At 40.0% G+C, this 23,627-nt stretch overlaps 1 protein-coding gene and 1 long non-coding RNA gene across 6 annotated transcripts in view; one reads left to right on the top strand and one right to left on the bottom strand.

Moving 5' to 3' along the window:
- Positions 1-1,862: 1,862 nt before the first annotated feature.
- Positions 1,863-3,349, bottom strand: LOC103889849 (uncharacterized). The gene is made up of 2 exons (XR_654212.3): positions 2,963-3,349; positions 1,863-2,639 (listed from the first exon to the last, which is right to left on the bottom strand). It is a non-coding gene; the product is annotated as an uncharacterized LOC103889849 (long non-coding RNA).
- A 293-nt stretch (positions 3,350-3,642) lies between these two features.
- The window catches only part of FBXO11 (F-box protein 11), a 102,390-nt gene continuing 82,405 nt past the window's right edge, over positions 3,643-23,627 (top strand). For 3 of the 5 annotated variants that reach the window (XM_009237326.4, XM_024242109.3, XM_054548209.2), the window contains exon 1: positions 4,226-4,458. In XM_009237326.4, the coding sequence (XP_009235601.1) occupies positions 4,230-4,458 (229 nt within the window). In that variant the 5' untranslated portion in view covers positions 4,226-4,229. Of the gene's footprint in view, positions 4,459-4,591; positions 4,839-23,627 lie in introns of those variants that run through there. The other 2 variants (XM_002812048.6, XM_054548210.1) reach the window with 2 other exon arrangements.

Consider the following 23,627-nt stretch of genomic DNA (forward strand, 5'->3'; position numbering starts at 1 on the left):
AGGTTTTATAAACAAATAATTTTAAGTACACTAACCTTTTAAGCACCAGTAATTAGCTGAGAAAAACAAACACAAATGTTCTTGAAGAGAGAGCAAACCCTGAGGGAATTCAGTCCTCTGAAATTATGCTAAGTATTACTGAAATAATTCTAGGTGGCTCCCACCCCTAAAAGAAATCCTTTTAAATTTTTCTCCTGTTTTCTAACATATATAACTTTTATGACAGCTAATTGACAGAATTATTTACTAATATAGGTGGATCTGCCTAAGGATAAAACCTTCCAGGATATTTTGGGTTCTCACCAGAACTCAAAATATTGTCTACAATGCTTCTAAATGGAAAGGGCCCTGGATTGGCAGACAGTGGCTTTGCTACCAAATAGTTATGGTTTTGTCACCTCCCTTCTTTGGAGTTTAGTTTCCTAGTCTGTTGAATACAGAAATGAGATTTAATGATCTCCAAGGTCGGTCCTGACAACTCTTAAGTTCCACAATTGAGTTTGAACACTTTTACACAAAGATGACTTCAACATTTAATCCCTGAAACAAACTAAACATATGTAGAAACCAGTAATGTAGGGATAGGATATTTTTTAATATCTCCCAATAGGTGTTCCATTATTGTTAAACTGGGTTCTCTCTTGAGCATTTCATCAGCTATCATGGCTCCAAGAAAGGGAGCAGAAGAAATGCCAAATCTCAAAAATGAAGAGGATACAGTACATAAGGAAAGTTCCTGACATATGGGAAGGAGAAAAATCTATTCCTTAAAAACCCTGGGGCATGATGGAAAGAAGAAAAGGGTACAAGGAAGAGGTAATCAGACCCAGTGTGCTTACTTTCCATCCCCTCTCAGGGTGGAAACTAGAATTGAAGGTATGTAGTTCACATATGCACAGAGACATAGGGAAATCTAAGAAAGTTGGAGATAGTGGTTTGCTTCCCTGGACATGTCTGTGAAACACTAAGACCTCTAGGAGTTCTACTTTCAGCCTGCCAGCATGTTCAATATGACACAGGGAGAAAAATGCAACATTGTTGGACAGTGGCTCAACAACTAGTAAGCCCAAAGCTAGGCTCCTGGCTCATCAAGGCCTACATATGGTATTCGGGGAATCCAGAAGTACCCACGTGTCTCAGTGAGAACCATGAGGATCAAGGGAGACTTGGGGTCAGTACAAAGAGGTTATAGTGTATAGGGCAAATGGCTCATGTATGGATTTCAGCAAAAGAAATCAGCCTCAAAAGTACAGAAATGACCAGTTTTATCAGTAATAAATGATAAATGACATCAGACAATACTAGCCACTCCATGCCAGAAGACAACATAAGGACTGGCATTAGTGGCTTAGATGCCCTTGTAAACCTCCCTATCCCTCAGGGATGCTACCACACCCTACCAGTTACTCTGTGAATTTGAAAAAGGTGCTCCCTTTCTCAAGACACTTTACTACCATCTATCAGGAAATTGTCATAATATACTAATTTTGCTAAAACAAGGCATTTTACTGCCATATGTCACAGAATTGTTGCAATAAACTTAGAAATCTAGGGTATATAAAAGATACCCCTTATACCACATATAACAACCCTAAACCCCGCCCCTCCCATTAATATATTAGAAGGAGAGTTGGGGAAATAAAAGGTGAAAGCAGTTATGTTTTTTAAAAAATTGAGATGATGTGGGGACTCGAAGTTAAAATTACAGAAAATAAACAAGCTACATTTTCTTTACATCTGAATTAATGTAAGTAAACCTTCAACTCTGCCACAAACTCTTTATGCCCAATATTTTCCTTTTATTAGTATTTCCCATAACACCTTATATACATATTAATGCACACACACAAGGAGCCAAAAAGTACTTGTTAAATAAAAAAGTAAATTTTTAGAAAAATCAGAAATGATGCACACACTTATATGTATAATGTAATTTTCCTGTACTTTTACTTTTCCCCTGTTTATTTCAACAAACCTAAAATTGTACCCATTTGCACCTAGCTAACAACCATAAAAATTTGGAGTTCTCCAGCTGTTTTGTAACAGCTGTCCTCCTCAAATTTTTTTTGAGAAACAAACATAGACCTACGTTTCTCCATTTTTCTGGACTAAGGAGAGATCATCTCAAAATCACAGAACTCTTAAAAATTGAAAACAGGATCATGTAGTCTAAAATAAGTTCTTATTTAAACTTGGGAGGTGAGGGGGGCGGGGCTGACGTCTAGAAAGGTGAAGTACTTTTTGCCTGTAGTCACACACCAAGTCTGGGACTCAACACACAGGCTCGCCTCTGTGCGTCTCTCCCTCCTTCCAAAATACACTTTCCTCCCTCTCAAAAGCTTTATCACGCTTTGTAGTTGCTTAATTATCGATGTCAAACCTAGACAGCAACTGATGACACTGAGAGACATCGCCCAAAGTTCTGAAAACCAGGTAATCAGATAAACTGCCAGTTTTACCACATCCAAAAAATGCAAAACAAAAGAGAGAATGGGGAGAATCGAGAATACATTTTCAGTCATCGTAACAGCCGCAAGGGAATAAAAACAAGTTTCCCTTGGAGAGAGATTATGTTGGAGGCATCAGGTATAAAGGTAATTCCTCTTGAGGGTTTTTCTTTTCCTTGCAGTTTGTGGGACCTAAAAAAAAAATTAAAAAGTAAATCACATAAACAATCACAACATCAACACATTTACTTCTCTCCTCTCACATATTATTTTCCCACACATTGCATACACTTCTTCAAAGAACAAATCAAATTGGCCAAAGGTCAAAGCCTTTTCAAGGTTTAGATGATATACGATTAGGCACCGACTCCAAACTTCGGTTACCAAGCCCAAAGCTCGGAGAAGGAAATCTCCAGGGTTTGCAAATACCCTCAGCTTGGCTAAAGGGCACGAAATCTCTAGCGCTCCCTACAGCTCAGATTTCGAACCCACCTACCACAGAAAACCCGAGTTACCAAAGATTGGCTCCCTCGTTCCACTTTTTTTTCTGCTCAAAAAAATCGGGTGAAGGTTGGGGTAGAGGGGGAAGCTGAAACGGCGAACCGAAGGATTAATCACTTCTCCCCATTACATCAGCAACCCCCGCCCTTTCCTCCGAGCACCTCCTCTCCCAGAATCGTCGCTACGCACTGGCGCTCTCTTCGCCCACCCCCTGCTCTATTATTTGCCCTGATACCTCCCCATTATCACCCGCCCCGCCACACTCCCCCTTTCCTCTTTCCCCCTCCTAGGCGGGGGAGGGAGGAAACCCGAGAGAGGAAACAGGGCGTTGAAAGGACTTCGCGATAAGAGCGGAGGCCCCATTGGCCGGAAGGTTGTATGGGCGCCTTAGATTGGCCGCCTGGCGGAATCCCCGCCCCTCCTTTCCCCGCCCATTCACCCCTCCCCCCCGCCGCCCCGCGGCCCTCCCCCGCGCCCCCGGCCAGCCCCGCGGCGGGGAGGGACCGACTGGGCGAGTGGAGGCTCCGGCGGTGTCAATGGCTCCTCCTGCCACGGAGCAGCAGCAGAAGCAGCGGCGACAGGGCTGACGAGGAGGAGGAGGAAAGGTTCCTTTAAGGAGGAGGAACGACGACGCCTCTTTTTCCCCCTATCTCCTCCCTTCACACTCATTTCCCCTTCGCCGAGGAGAGAAGGGGGGGAGGAGAGAGAAGAGGCCGAAGAAAGAGAGAAAAATTCCTCACAGAAATCTCTTTCAGGGGGTGTGGGGGGGAGGAAGAGGGAAAAAAAAGAGCCGGGCGCCCCCTGCTCCCTCCCTCCCTTCTCTCCCTCTCTTTTTCTCCCTTCCTCACCCGCCCGCCCACTCCCCCCGCTGCCGGAGACGCCGCTCGCGAGTCGGCGGGACCGGGATCTGTCTCCTCAGCCGCCGCCGCCGCCGCGCTTCGCCTCGGGATCCCCAAGCGGCGGACGCCCTTTCTTTCTTTCTCTCTCTCTGCCCGTCTTTCTGCCTTCGTCCCTCGCGGCCGCCCCGCCCGGCGGCCTCGGCCTTCCCCGTGCGTCAGGCCCGCCCGGCCGGCCTCGCTCGGTCTCCGTCTGTCTACCTGGGCCTTTCTCCGGACTCGGGGTCCCGCTCGCCCCCTCCGCCCTCAGCGTCTCCCCTTCCCCTCGCCCCCTCTCCCTCCTCCCCCCTCTCCCACTCTCCCCACCCCCTTCTCCTGCCCCGAAGCTCGCTGTGCGTGTGCGTGTGTGTGTCCCTCCGCCAACGCCGCCACCTCAGCCCGGCAAATGAACTCCGTCCGAGCCGCCAACCGGAGACCCAGGCGAGTGTCGCGGCCGCGCCCGGTGCAGCAACAGCAGCAGCAGCCCCCGCAGCAGCCGCCGCCGCAGCCGCCCCAGCAGCAGCCGCCCCAGCAGCAGCCTCCGCCGCCGCCGCAGCAGCAGCAACAGCAGCCTCCGCCGCCGCCACCGCCGCCTCCGCCGCTGCCTCAGGAGCGGAACAACGTCGGCGAGCGGGGTAAGGCCGCGCTCCCTCCCAGCAGCCCGCCGGCCGGGGCACCGCGGGAAGGGAGGCCGGGGCGGGCGGGGGCGGCCTGCGCGCCCTGGGGGTGGGAGACCCAAGCTGAGCGGAGGCGGGTCCCCCGGTGCCGCAGTGTCAGCCCGGGCCGGGCCCGGCCGGCAGGAAAAGCCGCGGCTTCCCTTCTCGCCTGGGCTCTCACTCAGGCCGCGCTTTGTTTGGTTTCGGGGGCTCGGCACCCTCCACCCCCGCCCATCCCTTTGGCTTCTCGGCTCGCTCACAGACCCCGCGGGCGTCTGTTGGTGGCTGGGGGGAAGGCGAGCGGCGTGATTTCTCCCTTTTCTGCCGCCTTCCATGGTTTAGTCTGCCTCTTTCTAGTGGTAGGTGGGGGGAGCGACTGGGAGCGATCGGGTGGTGGGGTTGGCTGGGGAACTTGTTTTCCCCCTTTTTTCTGTGTTAGCCTACCCCTTCCTGGGGAGGAGCGGGAGAGGGGAATCGGGGTGGTCTGTGGTGTTGGCAGGGGAACTTGTTTCCCCCGCCCCCCCGTCCCTGGTCACGGGGTAGGGGGAGCAGCGACTCCTCTCCCAACCCCACAATGTTTGCTGCGCAGTTTGTCTTTAGTTACAGAACCCCTGGGAAGGACCCGTTAAATCAAGACCTTTAAATAAATAAATATAGAATCCATCGGCCATTTCCAGCCCCCTCCCTCGTGTGCAGTGCAGTTACCCTTCCGCTCTATCGACACCCCCTCGGCTGTCCTCCTCTAGCGACCCCCCATGCCGCGGTGCTACTCTCCGTCTCCTAGTGGGGTTTGAACGCCCCTTCCTTGGAACTGGCCCCTTGGGATATTGTGTGTGTGTGTGTGTGTGTGTGTGTGTGTGTGTGCGCGCGCGCGCGCGCGTATGTGTGTTGTGTCCAAGGCCTAGTGAAATGTGTCATTTGGACCCAACTGTGCAGCACTGTCTGGTAACCACCATTGTCTAAGGGCTGAGGCTCCCCGGGGTTGAAATCCTGCTTTAGCAAAAATAATGTTCAGTTCTACTTGGATGATGTGGTTATTTTGGGAGGTTTATGAGATGGGGGTGTAGCACCTTGGTCTCCAAACATAACCATTCTCTTTATTAATTAGCTGTTCGCAGTAGTGGTGGAGGTCAGAACCGTATTTATGTGTACTGTTGTTGTTTTAAGGAGGAGGAGAATTGTTAGGAGACATTTTGCGTGTTTTAGTTGGCGGATTAAGGTTAATTTTACATGCGTTGGTTGTCACACCTCCATTGATTAAAGGGATTGAGATTAAATGTTTTTTTAAATTATACATTATTTCCTTAAAAACGGTTTCATTGTTGTACTTGATCACAATATTTAACAAATGAAGGAGGGAGATGTTCATCGGAAAATAGTTTAAAAGGCTTTCACCAGTCACTGTTAAAGGTAGTCTTAGAGAAAGCAGTTTGCTATATGTTGCTTGAAAGAATGTGATGTTTCAAGGCAGTTGGACATCTTGTGCAACATAATTGGTAAAAGTGTTTTATTTCTTTGATACATTTACCATTTTGGGGGTAAATTTTAAAAATCTGTAGTCTCATTATTTCCTTTCACATATGTGTATCAGGGTTCTTCTGATGTTCCATTCAAATAATGTTCGTCTTCTTCCTGAATTGGCATTATATGTAGTACAGTTGACAAATATTTTTGAGAAAACAATGACACTCGATTGAAATTCTAGCATTTAATATTAAGGATTCTATTGCTACAGTAAGCTTTTTCAAGATGTGGTAATTGGTTAATAATATTAGCATTGGATCAAAACGTGTCAGGCAAACAATTTAGTCTTATTGTGTATTTTAAAATGTTTACTCTGAATTTTCATTTCAAGATTTGTGTGTAATTTCGAACTTAGTTGATGTAATTTTGTCTTAGACACTTTTATTCATTTGTTCAAAATTATTAGCTACTGAGGTCTATTTTCATTTCTATTTGAAGTAAAGTGACTTGGTTCTCGGCAGTCACATGCCAGAGTATCAGTTTTCTTCTCATTGATGTCCATAAACTGTCAATATTCATGAATCCAAATTTCAGTATGTACCCAACCAAATGGTAAATGAAATTCACTGTAGAATTGTTGCTTCTCTGCAGCTAGTAGAAACTGTTCTGGAGATTCTGTGTTGGCACAGAGGGGAAAAGAACTTTAGGGAAAATAGTATGAGTCTTAAAGAGGGCACATAAATGGCCTTAAAATGAATAAAACATTAAGATGAATTCGTAAACTAAAATAATAAAGATGTTGCCAGCCATATGTAAAAATATGTTATTCTTTGAAAAATTGACATTTTAATTAAATTTTTTTAAATGTCCAGTTCATATAATGATCAGAAGTTAGCTAAGAATACTCTATTTCGAAAGTTTTATGGAGCACGCGAAGCGTCATTTTCTAGTTTGGAAAGAAAGGAGGGATTTTGTTGTTGCTAGTTTAGGAATATGCTGGGTTTAATTATTACAGGATAATTAAAGAACTAAAGCTAAGAATGTATGTGTGGTGTTTTTGTTTTTGTTTTTTTTTTTTTTACCTTTTACTAACTCTTAATGGATATGTAACATTTGCATTAGGATCTTGGATAGAGTTACTTAATAGTGGATCAGACAACTTTCCAGATAGGGAATCAAAGTGAGACTCGCTGTTTTGAGACAAACTAGTTCAGACTGTATATAAAATCATTTGTTTTATATAAAGATGCATTTTAGGTTCTTTAGTGGTAATAAAATAGTTACAGTATAATACGTTTTCAGGCAAAAAGTCTGTCAGAATGGTCTTTAGCTGCTTCATTGCCCACAGGTTAATTGGTATAAAAACTTCCTTGACACCACTTTCAAATATATTTACGTACACACGTGTGTATGTATGTGTGTGTGTGTGTGTGGGTATATTTATGTATATATATGTTTGTACATACATTATGTGTGTGTGTGTATATACACTTTGTCTTATCTGTAATGGCCAGTGTTTGAAGAAGAGAGAAACTAGACCCTATAGATTAAAATCTTTGAGGATTTTTCAAAGGTTTCCATGGGGGAGCATTTCTTACACCCCACGTAAGGAGATATTGGTCTGGATATTTCATGGAATATTGTGTTCACTCGTTAGCTGAAATGATCAGCTATCCTAAGACTAAATACTAGCCTAATCATTAGCTTTTTTAATTTCTTAAATTCCTGAGATTGGGATTTCATGTACTAGTAGAATTGTATTTTACAGGCCCAGAGTGATGGCTCACGCCTGTAATCCCAGCACTTTGGGAGGTCGAGGCAGGCGGATCACGAGGTCAGGAGTTCAAGACCAGCCTGGCCAACATAGTGAAACCTCGTCTTAACTAAAAATACAAAAATGAGCCAGGCGTGGCGGCTCACGCCTGTAATCCCAGCTACTCAGGAGGCTGAGGCAGGAGAATCGCTTGAACCCAGGAGGCGAGGTTGCAGTGAGCTGAGATCACACCATTGCACCCCAGCCCAGGTGACACAGTGCAAGACTCTTGTCTCAAAAAAAAAATCGTATTTTACGCAGTGACAGTTCGGTAATATAGTCCATGATTTAATGAAACAGTAGTGTGGGATTGGATTTTTGATATTTGTTTTGTTTTAAAATTCTAGAAGGAGTTAGCTTTTGCAACCTGTTCTGATGAATTTATTGTCTTTACTGCAGGAATGTATTTTGTAATATTTTTTAGATATTACAAAGTATGGGGAAAGCTTACAAGTCTACAAAAGTGCTGTGTGTTCTCATCAGTAGTTTTTAGTTGTTAAAATTAATTACTTTGAACTGAGATTGCACCACTGCACTCCAGCCTGGGTGGCAGAATGAGACTCCATCTCAAAAAATATATAATAAATAAAATAAAATTAATTACTTTGAATAGGTAATATTTACACATAGTTTAAAATTCAAAAGTCCCCTTCGTACACCTGCCTCCAGCTACTAAATTCTTCTACCTGGGATCTAATAACTGTTATTAGTTTCTCATTTATTACCTTTTAATAAAAGATGAATTTGGGTTCTGGAAATAATCTTGACATGCGACTTTTTGAAAATAGATGTAATTTTTTTCTAGTTATTGGAAAAGTCACAGGACTGTTTTGAAGTGCTGAAAATTTAATTGTGATATTTATAGTTCAAGAAATTTAATGAATGCATTAATAGATTTTGCTATTCATTTCTACTCTGAACTAATCTTGTAGAATAAAAACCTAGTCTCTCTAATCCCATATTTGTGGGATAAAAATCTTACCTATGACAATGGAATTACAGGGTTTTTAAAAATTGAAATCATTCAGTACGTATATTACATAAAATATTCCTGGTGGGGAGATATATATATATACACACATATATATGTATATATATAAAAGTATATATGTGTGTGTGTGTGTGTGTGTATATATACTTTTTTCTCGACACTGTACGAATGAGGAATGAGCTATATATTTATAATATGCAGCAGCCAGGAGACACTCCTTGCTGTTCTAATCAGGAATGCTAGTTATACTTTCTGTGGCATTGTTCTAGCATGTGATATTTTACCTTCATGGATCCTCTGCAGTCTTAATAGAGGAGTTCTGGACAAGGAACATGATTTTTCCTGTTTTAGGAAGTAAGTACTGTGGGGTACTACTCTGTCATCTGGTGGCTAACCCTTCCAAATGTATCCCATGAGAGGAGACAGTGCCACTCAACCTTTTGGGGGCAGGAAGTATGGGAGCTGTAAAAAGAGCCTATTTTCTCAAAGCTTGGAACTTACTTGAGGGATAGAAACAGAGTAGTGTTGCTATTAGTGTTAAAGTTCTGCTGATGAGGCCTAAGAGCTCTTCTTATCCTGCTTTTCTCCCTTTACTGGAAATTCTGACAAACCCAAAGGAAGGCCAACCAGCTTGGAGACCTACTAGGTAAGGCAGGAACCACAAGTAGTTCCTGATCTGTTAGTGAGAACCCCTGGTTTGAGTATTTTCTCAAGTCCCCCTGCCCCCCGCCGTTTGTTTTAACTTTGAAAATAACCAGTTTACAGTAATGAGCTATTTCAACATGAGGTCTTTTATTGTCCCCCTATTTATCCCTGATATTAAAGTTACTCTTATTTTGTTTCTATCTTGTACCACTTACCTTTGAAGTATTACTCTGTTTTAGACCTTCCAATTCACTGATTTATCAGACCTTTGAAATAATTCTTATCTTCCACAGAATTATAGTATGTGACTTTGTTGGCAAAGTATTCAAATTGCAGTTGCTACCCTGTGAAAATAAAATTATGAAGATACACTGTAAGGAGTGTAACAGTATGATGTAAAGAGCTCAGAGTTAAAGCTAGCTAGATCTGGATTCTAATCCTGACTACACATCTGATTAGCTATTTAACATTTGGTGAGCCATGTTACCTCTCTGAGCCTTACTTTGTAATCTTTCAAGTGGGAATCACACCTGCCTTATAGAACATTTGTAAGGATGAGAGATAGTAAAGTACCTAGCACATGACAGATATTTCATAAATGATAGGTCTTTTAAATTTAAAAAATAAGGGATTGTATCAGCTGTATATAAAATTAAACCCAAGAGATAAAATTCAATCTGTATGACTTGTTATAACCTCAGAGAAACTGATTTGTTGAATGCTTATACCAATTCTTTTTTTTTTTTTTTTTTTTTTTGAGATGGAGTCTTGCTCTGTCACCCAGGCTGGAGTACAGTGGCGCGATCTCGGCTCACTGCAAGCTCCGCCTCCCGGGTTCACACCATTCTCCTGCCTCAGCCTCCCAAGTAGCTGGGACTACAGGTGCCCACCACCATGCCCGGCTAATTTTTTGTATTTTTAGTAGAGACCGGGTTTCACCATGTTAGCCAGGATGGTCTCGATCTCCTGACCTCGTGATCCGCCCGCCTCAGCCTCCCAAAGTGCTGGGATTACAGGCATGAGCCACCGTGCTTGGCCCCCTTATACCAATTCTATAAGAGATTTTATTACTTTTTTTTTTTAAATAAATGAAGAAATAGAGGCTCAGCTATACAACAATGAAGATGCATAGTAAGTAGCAAAAAAATTTCAAAATTGATTTGTATCACCTAATCTTTCTATAAACAAGGGAAGATACCAAAATACATTTGGCAGAATGTCTGTATAACTTTCAGGGGATGCAATAACCTGGCCCTTGAAGCAGATCTATCCCCTGTCCTATTCCATCTGTCCTATTGGAGATGGCTGCACTAGTCTGATGCTATTGATTGTTGACTTACCTGGTTTCACATTTTTCAAGTAATCTGATTATAATTTTACCTCTCATGTAGATTTGTCTCAAGATGAGACTGTACTGATTGACCAGCATGTTTTTCCAGTGTGTTGATGAGATCATTAAGCATTCATTATACAAAGAAGGGTAGATTTCCCCTGAATTACTCATAAGTTATGAATAAAGGGTATTAACTGATTTTAGCTCATGGTTATAGGCTGGACTGTTTCAGGAGGAGAAAAATGTGCGTTAAACTAGTTTTAGACTTCAGTGGTAATTTTGACTGGTTTGTGGACTAAATATTCTTTTCTCACTATGGTTTGGTGTGTTTCTTATATGTGTAGCTTGGAGTTTTTATATATGTTTGGTTAGCATGAAAAATGTGCTTAAACTTAATCCTTAGAAAATAGAGAAATGAAACCAACTAACTTCCTTTACATGATTTATTTCAGTTGAAGGCAGATATCAAAAATATTTATTTTCCTTTGAAAATGAATGCATTAATTGCATTTAAAACATTTTTTAAACACCCCAAATAAGATAGCATGTTAAAGCCAGTGTGAGTTCAATATGTTAATTGCTTGCTCTCCCACTTTCTAAAAACCCCGTTGTTAAATGTTTTGTTCTTTTTAACAAATGAAGATCATGGGGCTATGTTCAAAAAGGGGAGAAAATTGTTTTCTTCCATGTGGTGACTAAACCTTAAAAAACATTAAGGAATATTTTCACATCTCATGAGAGAAGAGTATCATTCATCCTTTTTTTTTGTATTTTCTCGTACTTAGAAATTATTTGAAGGCTAGAAATGGAGTAAGAATATGTACTTTTAGTTATTTTTCTGATAATAGTGATAAACTCATTTTTACTGTTTTTCCCTAGTGAACAACACTCCTTTTCCAGATGGTTGAGTTGAATTGTGGCAAAATCTTTGTTGGAAATTTTTCTTTTTTCTTTTCCCTTTTTTTTTTTTTTTTTTTTTTTGGTTTGAGACACAGTCTCACTCTGTCACCCAGGCTGGAGTGCAATGGTGTGATCTTGGCTCACTGCAACCTCTGCCTCCTGGGTTCAAGCGATTCTCTTGCCTCAGCCTCCTGAGTAGCTGGGATTGTAGGTGCACACCACCATGCCTGGCTAATTTTTGTATTTTTAGTAGAGACGGGGTTTCCCCATGTTGGCCAAGCTGGTCTCAAACTCATGATGTAAAGTGATCTGCCCGCCTCAGCCTCCCGAAATGCTGGGATTACAGGCGTGAGCCGCCTCACCCGACCAGAAGTTTTTCTTTAGTGTGAAATTAACTGGCCACTATGTGGGTTTAACCTTTGATATTGGTGTCTTTGTTACTGTAGTATAACCAACTGACTTGAATCAGTTTAGCCTTTGCTGATTTGCCAACTCTACTTGGGTTTAGATACAATAATTCTTTTTTATATCCAAGCATTGATTTTTCTGTCTTGCATTCGTAGTATATTAACATACTGTATATAGGAACATGGGGCTTTATGAGATTCTAACACTTAGGAGGAAAGGGGATGGGAAAGAGGAAGAGCATATAACTATTTTTTATTCCCTTGTTATATTTTGAGATGGACAACGTTGGTATGTATGTCACTATTGTTTCTTCCCACATAATTGGTCATAACTTTTTGAAAAAAGAAAAAAACAAGCTTTAAAGGGAATTACAAGTGAATAAAATTTAACAAATGAAAAGTAGGAGTCTTTCCAGACTTCTATCATAGTAAAGAAGAAAGATCAAAGATTTGTTGAAAGAAATACAAGTTGGAGTAAGGCACTATATTTTGAAAGCTAGTATTTTTAGCAAAGTGTTCTTATGGTAAAGGAAATTATAGACTCGCTCACTTTTTTTCATATAAGGTCAGCAATACATAAAAGTAGCCACTAAACTACTTCACACTTATGTATGAATGACTGATATCTTCATTAATTCTCTGAAAGACATCTGCATTTTTAAGAGATTGATTATGATAACTTGTCAAATTTTGGTATTTTAGGCCAAGTAAAAGAGGGAAGCGAAATGAAACAATTGGGCTGGGCATAGTGGCTCATGCCTGTAATCCTAGCACTTTTTGGGAGGCTGGGTGGGGTGGATCGCTTGAGCCCAGGAGTTTGAGACCAGCCTGGGCAACATGGGGAAACCGCGTCTCTACAGAAAATACCAAATTAGCTGGGGGGTGGTGGCCCATGCCTGTAGTCCCAGCTACTCAGGAGGTTGAGGTGAGATCATCATCTGAGCCAGGGAGGTCAAGGCTAGAGTGAACTGTGGTCGAGCCACTGCACTCCAGCCTGGGTGACAGAGTTTTAAGACCTTGTCTCAAAAAAAAAAAAAAAAAAAAGAAAGAAAAGAAACAATTTGGAGAAAGACCTTTCGGGTAGGAGTGATTCATCAGAGGCAAATAAGGTATTGGGGGAGGGGGACAGTAGAGGATTCCTGCAAGAATCACTTAACATTACATGTTTATTTCTTTTCCTGATCTTTTTCTGACTTTTAAATTTTTCTCTTAAAGTTTCACTTTTTAAAAAATACTCAAAAGACTAATTTTGGGTTGAGGATTGTGAGGGAGAGAAGTCGAGTATGTATGAATCATTTGCATTAGCAATAGTTGTTTGAATTAGAAACAGTCTATGGTTTTTAAAAAATAAGTGGGCTATGTACATTTAAAACTATATAGTTATGGCCGGGCATGGTGGCTCATGCCTGCAATCCCTGCACTTTGGGAGGCTGAGGCGGGTGGATCATGAGGTCAGGAGTTCGAGACCAGCCTGGCCAACATGGTGAAACCCTGTCTCTACTAAAAATACAGAAATTGGCTAGCTGGGTATGGTGGCAGGTGCCTCTAATCCCAGCTACTCGGGAGGCTGAGGCAGGAGAATCGCCGGAAACCAGAAGGCGGAGGTTGCAGTGAGCCCAGATCGTGCCACTGCACTCCAGCCTGGGTGAAAGAATGAAATTCTGTCTCAAAAACAACAACAACAACAAAAACTATATAGTTATTTAAACTGTGGAAATAATTTCTATAAATCTTTTAAGCTTGTAATTGAAATATATAAGTGCACAAATCATCGTGTACAGCTTGATTACTTTTCATGAAGTAAACACATCTGTGTAACCAAAAATACCTACAGCAAGGAATAAAGCACTACCAGTATCCCAGAAGTATCCCCCTTGAAGGGCCTTCCTAGTCACTGCTCCCAACCCCATCTTTCTGATTGCTTGGATTACTTGTACCTGTTCTTTAACTTGATGTAAATGTAACCCCCCAGTATGTACTCCTATGTGTCTGACAGAATTCTCCCTTAATATTTGTTGTGAGCTTCATCCATATTGCTGCTTGTAGCATTAGTTTTTTCATTGTTCATTCTTGTTGCTGTTTAATATTACATTGTATGAATATACTACAGTTTATCCATTCTACAGTTGATGGACATAGGATTGTTTTTGTGTTTGGATGTCAGGAGTAGTGCTACTGTGAGCATTCCTTTTTTTTTATTTTTCTGCATTTTTTTCTTTGCATATGTGAGCATTCTTACACATTTGCCAGATTCCATATGAGTTTTATACCTCAGCATATATCATTGCTGATACTTTCTCAAAGACAAAATTTCCATTTACTTTGCAAGAAATGGAAACTAAAACAGCTTTAAGGTGTGTGAATATGGCATCTCATAATTATGTTACTAAAATAATTGGAAATTACTTTATTTTAAATATTGGTGTTTTTCTTGAGTCTCTTGGTATCAACAGTTCAGTCTTGAGGCTTACAGTTTTAACCTTTTCCACAAAAAACAGAGGAGGAGACTGCTGTGTTCCTTTCCATTTTCATTTTTTTGCAGATAGCCACATTTGTTATTAAAATATGTTGGGTTATTGTAAACATTGTTTTTGTGCTAAAATTTTTTATCCACAGATTTGATTCATTTAAACTTTGGACACATAAACATTTAATAGTTCTTTTAATTTTAAGTTTTTGCAAGTATACAGTCTAAAAATCTAAGGAACTTTTTTCCCAATAGTCAGAAAGTGTATTCACTAACTTAATATCACTTTGATTTCCCCTCAAAGATTGTAGGTTGGGTTGCTTTGAGGAGAGGAAGACATCTTTTTTGTGTTTAAGAATTTCAAAAAATACTGTGGACTTTAATATGTGATTCTGGGCCTTCCTTCCAAAAACTTGCTTCCTTTTGCTGCTGAAGTGGCGATAAGTAATTTTGTTTCTCCACTTAAGTTTGGAACCTGTTTCTTACGCCTTTAAAGCTTATCTCTTTAACTCTTATGAAAATATTTTGCTATTATTTGGACAATTATTTCATTTCTAGTTTTCTGTGTATTCTTGACTACCCTTTATTGTCTTACAATAAGCTTATTTTAAAATTGTGAAACTTTCACAGAAAAATGGAGGCATATTTTGCTTTTAGAGATGTTTTTCTGGTCCTTGACTGGACCTTTCTGTTCCTGGTGTATAGGAGGAAGGTGAAAAAGTGCCTCTGCCCAGCATCCTTGATAAGTTCTTCAAGTGAAAGCTTGTACTAAAGTGCTAGTGGCATATAAACTTGTATTCCTCATGATACAGGTATCCCCTGAGAATGACAGATGGGGCTCTGTTCATCAGGAACTACTTGCTTGAAATTAATGATATAGTAGCCTTAGATAGCAAAGGAGGAACGTTTCATTATTTCACATTTGCTCTTTCAGCACTTAACCAGTCCAGTATTGATGCTAACAGTTGATCTTTCTTATCCACAAAAAGCAGTGTGGAGGAGACTGCCCTTGCTTTCCATTTTCTTTTTTCAACACATAGCCACATTCAGTAAATGTTGCCATTTACTGAACATTATCCCTAAGTTTGGGGATAAGGAGCCTGAGCTGCTTCAGGGTGACTTTTATGTCTTCCCTTTTTCCAGAGTGGTTTCTTAATCTTATCTTTAAATTAGAGGATTTTTGAATAAGATGACTTCTGAGATGCTCTAAAATTCTGTATCATTTGGGTTGCCAGTATAAATCAGCAAGATTTGAATTTGTTAGGTTATTACCGTAAAAACGTAGTTCTTGCCCTTGTGGAACTTAAAGTTAAGAAACTGAGTTTAAATAAAATTTGAAATTAGTATTAATTGCAAGTAAGCTTGTTGGTTTTATTTTCATTGTCTTCTGGTTTTTAATTTTTCTTCTAACAAGTATAAATCAACTTTTGTATTGAATAGATTAATAATTTATCTCTTGAGCCACCCCATGTTTTTCTGCCTGAATAAGATACATACATATTTCTAAGGATAGAGATACATAGATCTGTCTATCCTTATATCTCCAGTATGTGTATATATATGTACATACACATGTGATTTATATATATTTATAAAACACTGAAGCTTCATTTGTAACCTTAACCTTAGACTGTTTGCAAGACCAGCAGAGTGTGTTAAAAGAGTTTTCTGTGAAATGTGAATAAGATGAAGGCTTGTTTTGACCCCCACGGTCTGGTATATGTTCTGCCATTTATTTATTTATTTATTTATTTATTTATTTAATTTTTTTTGAGACAGAGTATCACTATGTCATCCAGGCTGGAGTGCAGTGGTGCAATGTTGACTCACTGCAGCCTCTACTCCTGGGTTCAAGCAGTTCTCGTGCTTCAGCCTCCGGAGTAGCTGGGATTACAGGCACGTGCCACCATGCCTGGCTCATTTTTTTATATTTTTAGTAGAGACAGGGTTTCACCATGTGAACCAGGCTGGTAATGATTTATTGAATTACCTTTGGACCACACTTCAAAAGTTGTTGCAGCCTAGCGATTATGTTATAGCATTTTGATGTAAATGACTTGAAAAAAAAAACCCCTAGATAAGAAAATTAACAGCAGAGTTGGGGTTATTAATCTTGTTTTTGTGGTATTAGCTTTTTTCATTATATTCATTGTTTTGGCTGTTACATTCATTGTTTTGGCCATGTATCTAGAAATTGAAGGTAGGAGGACAGGTTTAAATTAAATTATATGTTGCTGGAATCTAAGCACCTCAATTGCAAAGATAAAACAACATTTTGTTTCCTCATAAGCATGTTTAATCCCACATAACAAGTACTAGTTGTAACTCCCAGGATGCCTTTATGAATCTTTCTGATTCTGCATTGCAGCATGTCAGAGGAAACCTGTACTCTATTTCTGCATCATGTGAGAACCTTGTAGCTGAAATATCTAGAGTTGAAAAACTGAGCTGGAAGATCTGGATATAGGGAGGTTGATCACAGTGTGTAAAGTTAAGTCCCTGGTTTTAGGGGGCTAGGAAAGTGTTACATACCAATCAATGACATGTGTTAATAACACATGCAGTGAAACAGAATATATACCCTTTTGGGTGAAATATCTAAAAATTTTTGGTGAAATGTTAACTAATATCTTGGGATGGTGGTGGTGAGTTGATTTTGGTTTTCTTTTACATTGCTTTTCAAATACTGTGTATGGAATCTACAGGGAGGGAGGCTTCATGACATTGTCTTTGGCAGTGATTTCATGGATATAACACCTAAAGGATAGGCAACAAAAGTAAAAATAGACAAGTGAGACATCAAACTACAAAGCTTCTACACAGCAAAGGAAACAGTCAACAAAGTGAAAGGACATCCTATGAAATGGGAGAAAATATTTGCAAACCATATATCTGATAAGGAGTTAATCTCCAAAATATTTAAGGAACTTCTACAACTTAGTGGCAGAAAAACTAATAACCTATTTAAAAATGAGCTAAAGACTTCAATAGACATTCTCCAGAGAAGACATACAGATGGCAAGCAGGTATATGGAAAAAGACTCAACATCATTAATCACCAGGGAAATGCAAATAAAAACCACAATGAGATATCTTTTCATCCCTATTAGGATGACTGTTAAAAAAAACACAGAAGACAAGTGTTGGTGAAAATATGTAGAAATTGAACCCCTTACACACTGTTGGTAGAAATGCAAAATGGTGTAACTATTAGGAAAACAGTGTGGAGGTCCTCAAAAAATTAAAAATAGAACTATCATGTGATCCAGCAATTCTGCTTCCAAGTATTTATTCAAAAGAAATGAAATCAGGAACTTGAAGAAATACTAGCACTCCCATGTTTATAATAGCACTATTCACATTAGCCAAGATGTGGAAACAGCCCACAACATGTCCATTGACAGATGAAGAAATAAAGAAAATGTGGCATATACATGCAGTGGAATATTTTTCAGTCTTAAGGAATTCTGCAGTGTGCAACATTGATGTACTTTGAGGACATTATGCTAAATGAAATAAGCCAATCACAGACAAATACTGCATGATTTCACTTAAATGAAGTTATCTGAAATAGTCAAATTTATAGAATCAAAGAGTGGAATCGTGGTTGTCAGGGGTGAAAGGGAGGGGAGGGGGAAATGTGGAGTTACTAGTCCGCAAGCATGAAGTTTCAGTTAAGCAGGATGAATAAGTTCCGCCATACAATATTGTACCTATAGTCAACAGTACTGTATTGTACACTTAAACATTTGTTAAGAAGGTAGTATTCATGTATGAGAATAAAGTAAAAAGTAATAGTTTGGCAGTGGCTCATGCCTGTAATCCCAGCATGTTGGGAGGCAGAGGCAGGAGGATTGCTTGAGCCCAGGAGTTTGATACTAGTCTGAGCAACGTGGGGAGACTCCATCTCTACAAAAAAATTAAAAAAAAATATATCCTGGTGTGGTGACACATGCCTGTGGTCCCAACTGCTCAGGAGGCTGAGATGGGAGGATCACTTAAGCTCTAGAGGTCAAGGCTGCAGTGAGCTATGATTGCACCACTGCATTCCAGCCTGAGCAGTAGAGCAAGACTGTGTGTCAATAATAATAATAATTTTTTTTTCTTTTTTTTAGACAGGGTCTCGCTTTGTCGCCGACTGGAGCACAATGGCGCAGTCTTGGCTCACTGCAACCTCTGCCTCCCGAGTTCAAGCAGTCTCCTGCCTCAGCCTCCCAAGTAGTTGGGGTTATAGGCGCTTGCCACCATGTCCAGCTAACTTTTTGTGTTTTTAGTAGAGATGGGGTTTCGTCATGTTGGCCAGGCTGGTCTCAAACTCCTGACCTCAGGTGATCCACGCACCTAGGCCTCCTAAGTGCTGGGATTACAGGTGTGAGCCACCGTGCCCTGCCAATAATTTTATAATTCTGATTGTGTCGTGAACTCATGCTACTTGATTGATGATACAGTCCCCATGTAGGGCATTTTAAATTTGAATAAAACTTAAATGTTACATATTTTTAATGTTGGAAGTGTGCTTTAAGTGCTTATTAATTTATAGACATCTATATTTTTATTCACAGCAACTTTAGGATGATAATTGACTATATTATTTCTAGTAAATGAGGATAACTGATAATTAGGAAGCCAGTTAAGAATTAAAATTAGTCCACTCACCATGGCTCATGCCTGCAGTCCTAGCATTTTGGAAGGATGAGGCGAGAGGATCCTTTAAGACCAAGAGTTCAAGACCAGCCTACCAACATACTGAGACCCTGTCTCTGAATAAATAAATAAATAAATAATAAAAATTAGCCAGGCCTGGTGGCATGTACCTGTAGTCCTAGCTACTCAGGAGACTGAGGCAGGATTGCTTGAGCCCAGGAAGTTGATATTTGGGACTCTGAACCAGTGATTCTGTCTTTCCAGCATAAGTTTGTGACTGTAGCATAAAATTCTTTTTGCATCAGATAATTTGATTATGGTAGTAAATACGTAAAAATATTTTGCTCACAAGCCTGTTGAATGATGGAAGATGAAAAATTTAGTGTGCAAATGAACTGGATAATTAGAAAAGAGGAATTTAATGTTGATTACAACAGGTGGCTATTTTTTCTGAAGGTACCCTAGTGGTATGGACTCACGTCTGTTTAATAATTTTATGTGGGGAATATTTTATTTTCGTAAAACTTGAGTTTACCTGTGAAGAAATTAGTCACTGTCAGTTTATTAGGTGTTGAAACAGATTGCTAAGGGAAATAATTTCATCATTATTGGTTAAAAAAAAAACCCCGCTCACTTTCTGAGAGGATTTCTAAGAAGAATGTGTTTGGGAATAAGTAGGAACCATTTTTTTAAAAATGTAGGACTTTGAAACAAATTTAGTTTAGATTTTTAATTGACTCATCTCACACTCACTTGATTAGTTGTCGGACCATCTTACAGGCTTCTTATAAACCTAAACCAAGAGAAAACAAGTGTTTTCCTGAGAAAGCACACTAAAAAACCTTCATTAAAGAGATCAAGTAAATTTTTTTGCTTTTTGTTTTTTAAGTGGAAGCTACTGATGTGGTTAAGGAAAAATCAGTAAGTATAGATTCTAGGGAATAGTCTACATGGTTTTATGAAGAGCCAATCACAGATTTATTTAATGTATTTCTCTGAAACTGACTTTTAGTAGCTGAAGAAGGAAGAAAAGCAACATAACCGGATTTAAACAAAGCTTTTGTTTTTTCATGAAGCAGTCATATTGGTGTTGTGTCAGTTGGGGGGAGATTTTTAAAAGTTATGTTATGGAAACTGTAACTTATAAAAAAGTACTGCTAGCCATTTGCACATAGACACTTAGTGAATGATTGTTTCTGTTTTTCTTTATCTTTCTTCTCTAGTCCAAGGTGTGTTCATATAATTACTTATTTACATTATTGAGCATATTAAATATGTTCATAGATGATTGAAAACTGGGTGAGGTTAAGTACTCAACCAAGAACAAATCAAATTACTTTGAATAACCTGTTATAAAAAAAGCAGATGTGTTTTAATCTGTGTGGAAAGAAAAAAAATGAGCAGACTCTTTGAACTATCTAGCTAGAACCAAATATAGCAGATAGGGGCTACAGTTGAGGTTCTGAAGTGTGTGTGGTTTGGGTACTTGGGTGTGTATAAACACATGATACTGTATCATAGCAATAAGATTTGTAAAACATTGCAATGGCTGAAAAACTGTCTTACAGGAAATTTTAAGTGTTATTCCAAAGAGGAACAAGCCTAAAAGTAAGTTAACCTTTCAGAGTGGTTGAAAGTAATTTTTAAAAGAAAAAGGTTGCTCAGCTATTTTTTTCCTATTATATACTCAAAAGATATCTAAAGAAAATGAATTTAAATTATTAGACTGACATAAAGAACATCTGGTAAATTCTAAAATGGGGCACTAAAGAAGATTATATCCTTTCTTTTTTGGTGTCAGCTTAGTTTAGATACTTTAAAATTATCTTGAAGATGGTAAATTAGTCAGGAATGGTATTATAGAATGTTTGAAATAGAAGGAACCACTGTCCCAATTCTTGAGGTTTGTTCAGAGTGATGTTTGGATTTAGAGCCCAGGTCTCCAGATTCCCAGTCAGTAATGATAATGTTACCTGTTCTGGTTCCAAAATTGTATCATCATTCTAGTCATTTTTCATTTTAGTGAGTTGTTGGACCTATTGATCTGTTTATGGTTCCAAGGGGTAGATGGGAGCATGGAATACTCTCTCAAAAGAAATGCGTAAGTGCCAAGTGAGCGGTGTAGATCATGAGTGCCTGGCACCCTAGAAATTCTTAAGTGAATTAAAGAATACATACATACATATATATATCTTTTATTTTTTAGGGATTTTTTTTTTTTTCAGACAAGGTCTCACTGTGTCACCCAGCAGGAACACAGTGGCACAGTCACTGCTCTCTGCAGCCTCGAACTGCTAGGCTCAAGGGATCATTCTGCCTCACCTGTGCCAGTAGCTAGGACTACAGGTGTGTCCCACCAAGCCCGCTAATAGGTTTTTTGGGACAGAGTCTCAGTCATTCAGGCTGGAATCCAATAGCACAATCTCGACTCATTGCAACCTCTGCCTCCCAGGCTCAAGTGATCTTCCTGCCTCAGTCCCCCAAGTAGCTGGGACTACAGGCATGTGCCACCATGCACCACTACTTTTTGTATTTTTTGTAAAGACGAGATTTCACCATGTTGCCCAGACTGGCCTTGAACTCCTGGGCTCCAGCAGTTCGCCCCCCCTCAGCCTCACAAAGTACTGGGATTACAAGCATGAGCCACCATGCCTGGCCCCACAAAGTGTTTTGTAGAGACAGGGTCTTGCTTTGTCTCCTAGGTTGGTCTTGAACTCTTGACCTTAAGCGATCCTCCCACCTCAGCCTCACAAAGTGCTGGGATTACAGGTATAAGCCACTGGCACGGGACATAGAATTTAAGGGGGAAAGTCAGTTATTTTGTTTTCCCTGTTCTTTTATTCCCCAGACGTAGCTCTTAACCGTTCTTTTGTGTTGGTTCTTTTGGAAAAAAAAAAAGTTTCGAGATAGGGTCTCGTCTCCCCCCCCGCCCACTTTTTTTTTTTTTTTTTAAACGGAGTTTCGCTCTTGTTGCCCAGGCTGGAGTGCAATGGCGCTCACCGCAACCTCCACCTTCTGGGCTAAAGTGATTCTCTTGCCTCAGCCTCCCGAGTAGCTGGGATTACAGGTATGCACCACCATGCCCATCTAAGTTTGTATTTTTAGTAGAGATGGGGTTTCTCCATGTTGGTCAGGCAGGTCTTGAACTCCCAGCCTCAGATGATCTGCCCATCTCAGTCTCCAAAAGTGCTGGGATTACAGGCATGAGCCACGGTGTCTGGCCTTGTTGCTCTTTTACCCAGACTAGAGTGTAATGGCTTGATCACAGCTTACTGTAGCCTCAACCTCTGCCTCTCGATTAGCTGGAACCACAGGCATGTGCCGCCATGCTCAGTTAATTTTTAATTTTTTTTTTGGTAGAGACGGGTCTCACTGTGTTGCACAGGCTTATTCTTTTTAATTTTTTAAATGCATGTGTATATAAACACACTTTTTTTCATTAAAAACAAACCACACTGTGTGTATTATTTTGTAACCTAAGTTTCATTTTTTGCTTAAAGATATCCTGGGCATTTTTCTGTATCAGTGTAAATAGAGGATTACCTCATTCTTTTTTACAGTTGCAGAGTAGTCTTTTACATGAATGTATCACAATGTATTAAATATTTATCTGTTAACATTTAAATTCTTGTATGCTGTTAAAGAACTGCAGCAAACAATCCTATACAAATATCTTTACATGTTTATATCACAATTTTAGTAGAAAGATTCACTTTTTTTTTTTTTTTTTTTTTTTTTGAGACAGAGTCTCGCTCTGTCGCCCATGCTGGAGTGTAGTGGCGCGATGTCAGCTCACTGCAACCTCCACCTCCTGGGTTCAAGTGATTCTCCTGCCTTAGCCTCCTGAGTAGCTGGGATTACAGGCACACGCCACCATGCCCTGCTAATTTTTGTATTTTTAGTAGAGATGGGGTTTCACCATGTTGGTCAGGCTGGTCTTGAACTCCTGACCTTGTGATCTGCCTGCCTTGGCCTCCCAAAGTGCTGGGATTACAGCGTGAGGCACCGTGCCTAGTGAAAGTTTCACTTTTTAAAAGTGGGTTATTGGGTCAAAGGGTTTTTCTGTTTTTAAGCTTTATTGAATTATAATTAATATATTTTAAAATGCCCATGTTTAATGTATACATTTTGATGATTTGGAGGGATATTTGTATTTTAAAGTTTGGTAAATGTTGCCAAATTTGTTTTCAAAAAAAAGGTTGCATAACTTATAATCCCATCATTAATGCATGAGGTTAAGTATTGAATGAATGAATACATGAGATGCTTGAGAGTAAAGAGGCAACTAGTGTTAGGGCTGAAATGATTTGGAAGGACTGTTCAGAGATAGTGAGGGTACTTAAACTATACCTTGAGGGATGAGTATGCCACAGATAGAGGAAAGGAGGGGAAAAAGGATATTCTTAGTGAGAGAGAATGGGCCAAAGGCCATAGAAGATTTATCAGGACAGAATTTTTATTCTGTTGTCATACCCCTTTCGTCT

This window comes from Pongo abelii, chromosome 12, assembly GCF_028885655.2.
Source record: "Pongo abelii isolate AG06213 chromosome 12, NHGRI_mPonAbe1-v2.0_pri, whole genome shotgun sequence".
Taxonomy (NCBI): Eukaryota; Metazoa; Chordata; class Mammalia; order Primates; family Hominidae; genus Pongo; species Pongo abelii.